This window comes from Condylura cristata, unplaced genomic scaffold, assembly GCF_000260355.1.
Source record: "Condylura cristata isolate star-nosed mole 26May11 unplaced genomic scaffold, ConCri1.0 scaffold00031, whole genome shotgun sequence".
In the NCBI taxonomy this organism is placed as follows: Eukaryota; Metazoa; Chordata; class Mammalia; order Eulipotyphla; family Talpidae; genus Condylura; species Condylura cristata.
In genome coordinates, this window is record NW_004567132.1 from 1,931,790 (window position 1) to 1,941,904 (window position 10,115).

The 10,115-nt window shown below is 41.7% G+C and overlaps 1 protein-coding gene across 1 annotated transcript in view; it reads left to right on the top strand.

Annotated features, from left to right (window-relative positions):
* SPTBN1 (spectrin, beta, non-erythrocytic 1) overlaps window positions 1–9,914 on the top strand; it is a 194,427-nt gene extending 184,513 nt beyond the window's left edge. Inside the window, exons 32-35 of the mRNA XM_004691398.2 lie at window positions 3,539–3,777; window positions 4,953–5,126; window positions 7,797–7,839; window positions 8,604–9,914. Coding sequence (XP_004691455.1) covers window positions 3,539–3,777; window positions 4,953–5,126; window positions 7,797–7,839; window positions 8,604–8,822 — 675 coding nt within the window. The 3' untranslated portion in view covers window positions 8,823–9,914. The remainder of the gene's footprint in view (window positions 1–3,538; window positions 3,778–4,952; window positions 5,127–7,796; window positions 7,840–8,603) is intronic.
* Window positions 9,915–10,115: the final 201 nt, after the last annotated feature.

Genomic DNA, 10,115 nt, shown 5'->3' on the forward strand with positions numbered 1-10,115 from the left:
TGTTCCACATGTTCCGGAAGCCTGCCTGCTAGACTTCCAGGCTTCTCCATTCAGTTGATGACTTCAGGGTATAAAACTTTTCAGTTTTTTTTAAACATGTGGAACAAACACCATTCTGGTCCACCCTGGTTACTTGAACGAGGCGCTGGTGGACCACCCCTCAGAGCAGTGGCACTGGCTGGCTCCACAGTTACTTCTGGTGTGTCTGTCAACAGAAACTCTGCTGCCTCTTGTAGGGACTTTCGGATTCGGTTTTCATCTTCTTAAGACTTTTTGTGGAGTCTTGTACTAAGGAGCCTTCCAGGATGGTTTTTTATCAGACCACCAGCATGGCCTAAAATTGTTTTTTAACAGATCCTGTTTCTTAGGGATAAAAGCTGATGAGAAAAGGTGACTTCCTGCTACTAATAAAGACAAAACCAAACCAAAACATGTTAAGTCAAAACCTTGTGAGACATTCACTTGCTCATTTGCCATATTTAAATGTTAGTGGAATCAGAAACCTGTTTTGATATGTGTTCTCCATGAGTTATTGTCTCTTCATTTCATGATGCATGTCTTTTTTTTTTTCTTTTGTCAGGATAACATCATATAGCATCTTGTTTGTTTTTCCTTATTTCTATGTACATATCTATCTACCTGTGACAGTAGATGGGTATATAGATAGATGCCAAGCTTCTTATGTTCTGGGGCTAGTGCGCACCATTATTGGGTCTCTGCCTGAAAACACACCAAAGTCCATTTTAGAAATTAACACAGCTTCATCTGTGGTCTTTAGGGAGCCCCAGTGTGTTTCTGGCTCTGAATTACATTATGTATGTCATTGATCTATATGTATATATATGATGTTTCCATATATATGTTTAAATTTTGTACCATCAACACTAGTATCCAATTTTATGCTTTTTTTGTTTTCAGAAGACCAAAAAAAGAAAAAGAAAAAAAAAAAAACAGCAACCCACATAAGCACACAGGAAAGGAGTGCTGTGTTTCTGACATTTGTTTCCATGCCTATTTTTATCTAGATTTTTAAATTGTAGCTTGCCAGAACAGATTTTTAATTACAATTGGATTGTATTGGAAGAAGAAAACCTTTTTTATTCTTTTGAGCTATGGTGCAGAGACTCAAGTTAATGAACTTGAAAATAGTGTCGCTTCATGCGCTCAGAAAACCAATCAGGTGTTTCTTGTGCTACTTCTTGTCACATTGCACTTATGTTCACCTCCTGATTTAAATCTCAGGTGCATCCAGCCACTAAAGCACTCCAGACTAATCGCTGTAGAGAAGCAACAAGGGGCGGGGAGGGGGGCTGTATTCACATGTACCCACTGTTTGGTCATAGCACTGTGATTTGCTTTTGATGTTTGTCTCTAGTGGTGTGCTGTCTGTTGGCATGCTTACAGCATATGTCCATTAAAATTCATTTTTATTCCTTTTATTTTCCTTGTTTTCTTGGTTAGCGATCCATTTGCATAAACATTAATTATCTCTGCATACTGGTTTGGGGTTTTCTCTTTCCTTCTAACTCCTAAGAAAAAAATTTTTGCTGCAGAATTTTTCTCATATGAGACCTCCCTGCCTTCACTTACCTTCAAAGTACAATAAATTTAGTCAATTTCGGTAAAAATTTCTCTACCCAGGTCAATACTGTCACTAGCAGTTTTCAAGTCATATCTGCCTGCAGCACTAATTTTTTCTTAACCTGGTTTCTATACACACTAACTTCATGTCTCCCTGAAGTCACACCTGGTGCAGGCCTTACAGACCAAATTCCTATTTCCTCCCCACTGGAATTTTTCTGAAATCACACACTAGAACAGATTTGTCAACTTTAAAATCCACTCATTTTCTTTTGACTCAGGGTTTGTTCTTTGTTTTTGTTTTTCTTTTTGGGTTTTTTGTTGTTGTTGTTGTTGTTCTTGGTTTTGGGGGGGGTTTGTTTTTGTTTTTGGTTTTTTTTATTTTTGTTTTTGTTTTTTTTTTTTTGTAATATCCCCTCCTGCAACTCTCCTTTAAAAGTTAAAGTAAATATGTAAATAAATAACCTATCACTCATCAGTGCCTGTGAATAGGCAGTCACTTGCAAAACCAGAATGATCACATCCACCCCCTCCTCCCATGTTTTTCTGCCCTTTAAATTGATAGCCTATAGCGTCACCCAAAATCCTGAAACTAATGGTGATGGTTTAGATGGATATAATGTAAACTTGTGACCCAGCCACTTAGATAAGATGTAAATGAGAGCTCCATTTCCTGAGAGTTGACAGATCTGGTTGTCCAGCAGTGGTGGCCAGTCTACGTTTATCCTGTCGAGGTTGTTGATGCTAATTCGGTGTCATTTTGGTTCTGGGCAGCAGTGGTGGGGGATGTATCTAATGAGCGTGCCATTGACACCTCCATGTTTGTCCGTGTATGAGGGGTGTAGGATGTCTGTAATCCACTAAAGTGTCAGCCAACACCCAGCTTTAGTAACTTGCTAATCCCACCCCCTGGGTGTATCAGCCAGGGGCTGCTACAGTTAATGGTACTCAGTTGAAGGCACACAGGCTGAAAGCGATATTGGAGACCCTACTGCATTTCCAAAGCCGAAAAGCCATGAGGGTTTCCATTTTAAATGAGCTTGGGAAGGAACAGCTCCCGAAGACGACTCCATCCTGAAGGGTCAGAGCCGCTGGAAGCCTGGCTGTCTGGGCTTTCTCGTCTCAGTGCAGCAAGGCACCGTGATCAACCAACACGTGATGGGGAAGGCCCTGGTTCTGTCTTTGTTTGGGGGTAAATAGCCGTGTGGTGTTGAGTGACTGTGATTGGCTTTTCTAGCTCCTTTAACACAAACTACAACCCACTCACGATACAACTTCGGCAGATGTGGTTAAAATTGATGTTTGTTGACTTGCCTCATTTCCTTCCAGCTCTTAAGTTCCAAAGTCTAACTGGGATGGTAGATGTGAGCTGCATGATTGTCGTCCTAATTTCTGCATGTGTTTATGACAATGTGTTGAGGGGTGGGGGAGGAGAGCCAGAGAGCATTTTCAGAAACCAAAGGTCTTTCCTTTGTCCTACTTTGGGGGAATGCTGTGTAGTTCTGATAGAGTTGTCTATCGATCTGTTTGTGAATGCCCTTTCGCTTCAACTTCCAGCCCTTCTGGTGGCGTCCTTTGGTTGTAAGGTGGCTGCTGTATAACGTCCACTCTCATATTTAATATGTGTGATTGTGACTGTTGTCCTTTTGTTTTAAAGTAATTGTAAGGAAATGATCTGAGCTTCATTAGAGAAAATGGATTGATCAGAGGAGTAGAGTGCAGTAAAACTCATACTGGCATTTCGCTTTTCTCATTCCCCCATAAACGGGCTGGTATTAATCCGTTTCCACCTTCTAATGTCCTTTATGCCCAGCTGGCTTTGTGGGATGTGCAATGGTTTTACTGTACTGCCTCGATCTGTGCCAGGCATTTATACACAGCCACGTGTGCAAGTCAGAGCGTATGTGAGCCCCCACAGCTCACACGCTTGGCTGAATAGCCTCTCCACTGTCTCTAGATGGTCGAAACGATGGACACAAGTGAAATGGTCAATGGCGCTGCAGAACAGCGGACAAGCTCAAAGGAGTCCAGTCCCATCCCTTCTCCCACATCTGATCGAAAAGCGAAGACTGCCCTCCCAGCACAGAGTGCCGCCACCTTACCTGCCAGGACTCAGGAAACGCCTTCAGCCCAGATGGAAGGCTTCCTGAATCGGAAGCATGAGTGGGAGGCTCACAATAAGAAAGCTTCAAGCAGGTAAAATCAGCAAAGGCTGAGGTAGTCGGATGTAGGGTGGCCCGAAAAAGGTCAAGTGTGCCTTGGTGAGTTGAAAGGGGTGGGAGTGCTTTGTGTATGGCTCCATGGGCATCTGGGTTTGCTGGGGACAGATGTGGGAACTGGGAGCAGAGTGCTTTTATAGAGTTTGGTGTGGGTGGGAAACACAAACAGAGGCCTTAATAGTTCAATCTAAGAGGGAATATTGTTAGGCTGAGCTTGAGGAGTCTTACCTGAAGTGAAATTTCATTGTTTATTTCTCCTACTTGAATTTTTTTAAGCTAGTCCCCATTTCCTCAACCTTAACTCCAAGTCAATCTTCATATTCCCCAATCTCCCAAATATCCTGCTTTTATTACCTCTCTGGATGAAGAAACAGACTCTACAAGGTTAAAAAAGTTCACCTTCTGCAGAAACCTAGAAAATGGTCTGGGATGAAATTCATAGCTGTCTCCAAAGACTGGATTTAACCATTAAATTAAAATACCTGGGACTGCCATGTACAGTTGTGCAAGTTATGCACTATGCACAGGAATCTTGTCTAAGAGCTGTCATCCACACTATGATAACATAGATTCATGTGCTAATCAATGGCAATATGCATCATGACAGTAAAAACTTGTTCTAAAATCAGTGTGTTATGAAAGTCTTCCAATTATGGTAGAAAGGCACTTTTTTTCTAAGTTATCCAAGATACAGTGTTAATGGACCCAGATCTGTCCCCTTGTCAAGTTTCCAAGCTACCTTAAGAATGCAGCTGAGGTTGGAAGAGCTCTTCCTGCTTAATGACAGGTATGTTTCAAATAGGAGCCAGCACCCCATTACCACAACAAAATACTATAGCACAGAGTACCAAACATCAATGAAAATTTTTCCATCAGAGCCAAGAGCACCTTTATTTTCTTCATAGGACAGTTATCCCACAAAGTCAGAGAAAGAAGTAACTCCCCAAAACCAGCCACCACAGAAGTATGAACCCTATCCCAGGAGTCCACAGAGGAATTTTGATCCATTATTTAGTGTTAGCAGAAGGAAGGAAAGGCTTTTAACAAAGGAGTGGTTATAGCAAGTTATATGGTGGTGGTTTTCATATTAGTTACATTCTTATTCTTTGAGAATATGATAGAGAATCTTGATGATACTGTTTTCACTCTCAGGTCCTGGCATAATGTTTATTGTGTCATAAACAACCAAGAAATGGGTTTCTACAAAGATGCAAAGACTGCTGCTTCTGGAATTCCCTACCACAGCGAGGTCCCTGTGAGTTTGAAAGAAGCCATCTGTGAAGTGGCTCTTGATTACAAAAAGAAGAAACACGTGTTCAAGCTAAGGTAAGACTTACTCTGTTTTTGTGGCTAGACTGTGGATGTGTGTTCTTTACTCATAGTTTGGTTTTCTTAGATAAATACCAGCATTAGTTGATTTCTCTTTGCCATTTAAAAAAATCCCCTGTAGGGCTTTCCTGGTAGTGTTGGGGTTAGGTTTGTTTCTTATCACAATAGCCTGGATTTGAGCAGTGAAAACTGAACAGTGAAAAAAGCCTGGATCTGAGCAGTGAAAAAAGGCATCTTCTTGCTTTATAACCTGGCAGTTACTGTTCCTAAGACAAGGTGAGCTGCTCCCATTTCGGAATTAAAAGGAGCCTGAGAAAGGGGCTTTCCCATCTTTTCAGATAATCCAGACCCAGGAGATGCTATTCCCTGTTGATGAGTTAGCTGGAGGTATCTCAAGTGAGTCATCCTGGAGCCAGATGGAGACAAACAGGAAGTGTGTGTGAGGGGCCAGTGCCTTGCCTGGCTGACTCAACCAGCAACTGTTCCTGCTGCCTCTGGAACCATTTAGTCCCAAATGTCTCAATACTGCAGAACACATACACTTCCCACAGAGGCTCTAAGCTCAGAAGTTCTACTTATAAATTGGCAACATAACGATTTTATCTTTGAAAAATATAAAAAATAAATATGTTCGTGGTTAAGCTGTTACTTAATTTAATACTTACTTGGGGATCTGGAAAGCTTTGGTCTTACAGTTACATTATGTATCTTGCCAGTTGGACCAGGCAAGCTCTACGGAGAGAGTTCCACATGGTGAGATTTATTGAGTCCTGTTGACAAGCACTGTAGGCAGGCTTTCTGGAACTTGGAATACTTCCTATTCTATTAAGACAAGCACAGACAGCCTGGCTCCCTTTTTGTACTCACGTGATAAAAGCTTCAGAATGTCTGTCGGGCTGTTGGGGGGCAGAACAGGCAGGGTCTTAAGGTGGGAGTAGTGTAGGCAAATGGAGATTACTAAAAAATGGGGGGGGGAGGGGAGCGGGCATGAGGAAGACACGAAATCGGAATCGGAGTTAGGTACAAGTCTTCCTGCTCTGGCTTCAGCAGAGGTCTACTTTATACATTTCAAGCAAGCAGTGGGATGACATTAGCGTATGAAGTGAGCTGAGATCACGATCACCTTTTTTCTAAGAATAGTCTGGGGTCGTTTTGACCTTTAGTTGAGATTATAACATTTTTAAAATCAATCTATCAAGGTTAAAACAGGTACATAGGTTTACAAAATTTAAGACTACTATTACTGTATTTACCACAGTGAAGATTAACCAAAATAAAGTCCCTTAAGCCTTATTTATTACTTAATGGCTTTCATTCTCATTGAGACATCCTGGGGGGTAGAGTAAAGTGAGGGCAGGAAGGGGAAATTTTCTTGTAAATCAAATCACAAAAGAACAGTAAAGGTCTTTGAAAACTAGTTAGAAAGCTTAAGTGAATTTCCTTGAAGTCTACTCAAAAACTTAATTAGTTCTGAATAGGAGGCTTGGCTGAATTTTCTTATCTAAAGACTAGATAGTAGAATCCTGAAAAACTAGTTAGAAAGCTTAAGTGAATTTTCTTGAAGTCTAGACAGTAGAAAACCTGATTAGCTCTGAATAGGAAACTTGGGTGAATTTCCATATCTAAAGACTAGATAGTAGAGAGTTCAAGTAGTTCATCAAAAAACTGAATAGAAAGCTATGTGGGATAGGAGAGTGATGAGATTTGGGTTTTGTCCCTCTGGCAGTAAAAATATGTGCCAGTATTGCCTCAATATTGACTTTGCTATAATAGCCAATTGCTTTTATTAATCAGCCGATTGTAAAATCACTTTTGACTTCAAGAGGAATTTCTCGCCCTGATGCAGGGCTTGTCTGTCTGGGCCAGGCAGCACATTATGAGGCTAAGACAATCCAGTTGTAAACTGAAGATTTGCTCAGAATATTTTGATATTATGATTATACCAAAAAATGGAGGTCATAACATAAGTTAGCATGGAAATTCTGATTTTTTCAGAGCATTTCCTTTTCCATCCAGAATATGTCTATTGATAGAAATTGCATAGCTTGTGTCATCAGAGAGTTGGTATTGGCAGAATGCACTTGCCTTCTTCGACGCTAGCATCACCTTCTTCCTCTGGAGGGAATCACTGTTCCTCTGGAGGGAATAAGTGATCTCTCCAACCGGATGACCTCAGTGTCATGGCAGTTGCCTCACAAGGGCAGTTTTTTCATCCTAGGAGATCTCTTCTGCATGTCTATTCAGAAACTGATAGTTGTAAATGTGGGAAATACAAGCTCAGTAGCAAAATATCAGAAAGGTTCATAATTTTTAAAGAGCTTTCTCTTGAATTCAGTGTAGAGCAGTGATCCTGCATCCAAGTGGTCCTTGGCACAGCACAGCCACATAGATGTTCGACATGTTTGGGACTTCTGGTTCTTCCAGGGGACTGAAACACCAAGTGCATACCTTGTCTCTGTTGGCCCTATCACATGGTTTCTTGACGTCCAAGAAACCTTTGCGGGCTGAGTGGGCACCTAGGTAGGAGTGATTATGCATGCAATCGTAGCTCAGATGGGTGTTTCTCCTATGATTTCCATGGCCTGCTGTGTCCCACGGGAACTATGGGAGATAGGGGATTTTTCTTGTTAAGTTACATTGTGACTGATTTCCTCCTTCATACTGCAGGTTAAGTGATGGCAATGAGTACCTTTTCCAAGCCAAAGATGATGTAAGTTTCTAAAATTCATTTCTATCAAATACTTAATTTGTAAGTATTTGTGGCATGATAGCTTATTAATAGCTTCTATGTTTAAATAGTGATCGGTGATGATTTCTGTCATCACTCTCCACAGTTGCTGACACTGGAAGGTGTCTCGTTCTTCCATATCTTGGGGAGACATTAAATGTCCTCTTGCTGTCACCTTGCCCTGGCAAGAGAATGCAGGGTCCCTTCCAGTCTATAAAGAAATGCTTGGCCCACTCGCTCGAAGTGGATGAGGCAGCACAGCAAGATAGACCTCTCACCAGAGCCTCCCTGCTGTACCCCACTGCCTGTAACCAACCATCTCATAGTTGTGCTCTACCTGGAGGGAGAGAGTGGAGAGACTGATGAAAAAACCACCTATACAGTGCTTTAAAATTAAAAAAGCAACTTGTCATGGAATTCAGCGAAATTCCATGTTAGTTATAAAAGTATCCCTATTAAAAAGAAAAGGCAGCAACCTCTGTAGTGGGCCCAAAACCAAGTCTTCCAGCTCTTGCAAGTTTTGGGGCCATATGCTAAAGTGATGGCTGTCGCAGTCTAAATTCTGGTGGAGTTGAACCATACTCCCTGCATTTAACTGGGAACAGCTGAGTTAGAGACCTCTGTTAGCCAGGCATGCTGTTCCCAAGCCATTTTGCCAGTGGAAGCTGATGGTCATGCAGGTGGAATGAGACTTCTTGCCCGTCCTTGTCAGCTGAGTCTTGCCTTACCTCCCCCTCTCTGTTTAGGAGGAAATGAACACGTGGATCCAGGCCATCTCCTCCGCCATCTCCTCCGATAAACACGACATGTCCGCCAGTACCCAGAGCACGCCAGCATCCAGCCGGGCACAGACCTTGCCTACCAGCGTCGTCACCATCACCAGCGAGTCCAGTCCCGGCAAGCGGGAGAAGGACAAAGAGAAAGACAAAGAGAAGCGGTTCAGCCTTTTTGGCAAAAAGAAATGAACTCCTTTCCTTCATCTCCTGCCCTTCTCTTACCTTTTCAGTGAAATTCCAGCATGCAAGCTCAGAACCAACACATTACTCTCTGTGCCTAATGTTCCTCAATGTGGTTGATTTTTTTTTTTTTTAATTTATAGAGCATTTCGGGGGGGGTGGGGGGCAACACCTAAACACTTTATCTCCAAGTTACAAAAGTTTGAGGTGCAGAGGGAAGACCAGATTTTTTAATGAAATTATATAGATTAGATCTCAATATTTAAACTGTTCCTCAATTTTGTGAGGCTGTGTTGGAAATAACCCGCCTCTAGTGCTGTTGGTATGCAAGGCAGCGGTGCTTAAACAATATCTCCTGTGCTCACCAGAGACACATGTTACCAAGTTCCTGACACCATTCTCTTCCATTTACTCCAGTGGTTACTTAAGTCCTGACTATAGAATTGCCCGTGGTGGGTCTAATCTTGGTTAAGCAGACCACGTGCTAGGATGTCGCTGCAGCCATAATGCAGCTCCCTGTAAACTCTACAGACCAAACCGTTTGTACCAGGCATCACTTACTAACACACGACGTGCGGCTTTTCTGCATCAACTGCGACGACAGTTAAGAATGTCGGTATACAAGTAGGAAACTGATACTGTTTTAAATAATCTGTAATTTCAATTTTTTTTTTTTTTGCTGAAATACATTATATTGTATGTTTGAGATAATTCTAGTACAAAGTATAATAAAGTTAGATGTATAATAAACCCTTTAAATCATTGGTAAGTGTACAAGTGGAACTGAAGCATTTACTGGACAAAGTAATGTTACTCTAATGGTTACTTGCTCGTGCGTTGCCACACTGTGTTATAATTTGCTTCATTACCTTGCTATTTGATACATAGTGTGCATTTCTGTCACTGTAATGATTGTAATGACAAATTTTCATCTTACTGCACAATCAAAATGGCATTGATAGGAATGAACTTGAGACTGGGCCTGAGCAGGGAAGTGGTCGACTGTTGCCCGGGCCTGGTGCTCAGTTGTATGACCTGTACCTCTCAACTTTTGCCCTATCTGTTAAATATATGCTATGTCATTAAATGCTTTTAAATCTAGCACAGTGGGTAATTGTCTTTCCTGCTGCATGCGTGACATACAGGGGAATTGCAAGGCAAGACAGAGCAGATGGAAAACATGTGACAGTCCATCTGGGTTCTTGTTTTGCATTCTTGTGTGAGTGTGCTATGTCAGCTTTGAAAAGTACAGCAAACAGATAATCTTAGGTGGTTTTGCAACTACACATGTAAAATTTTTTC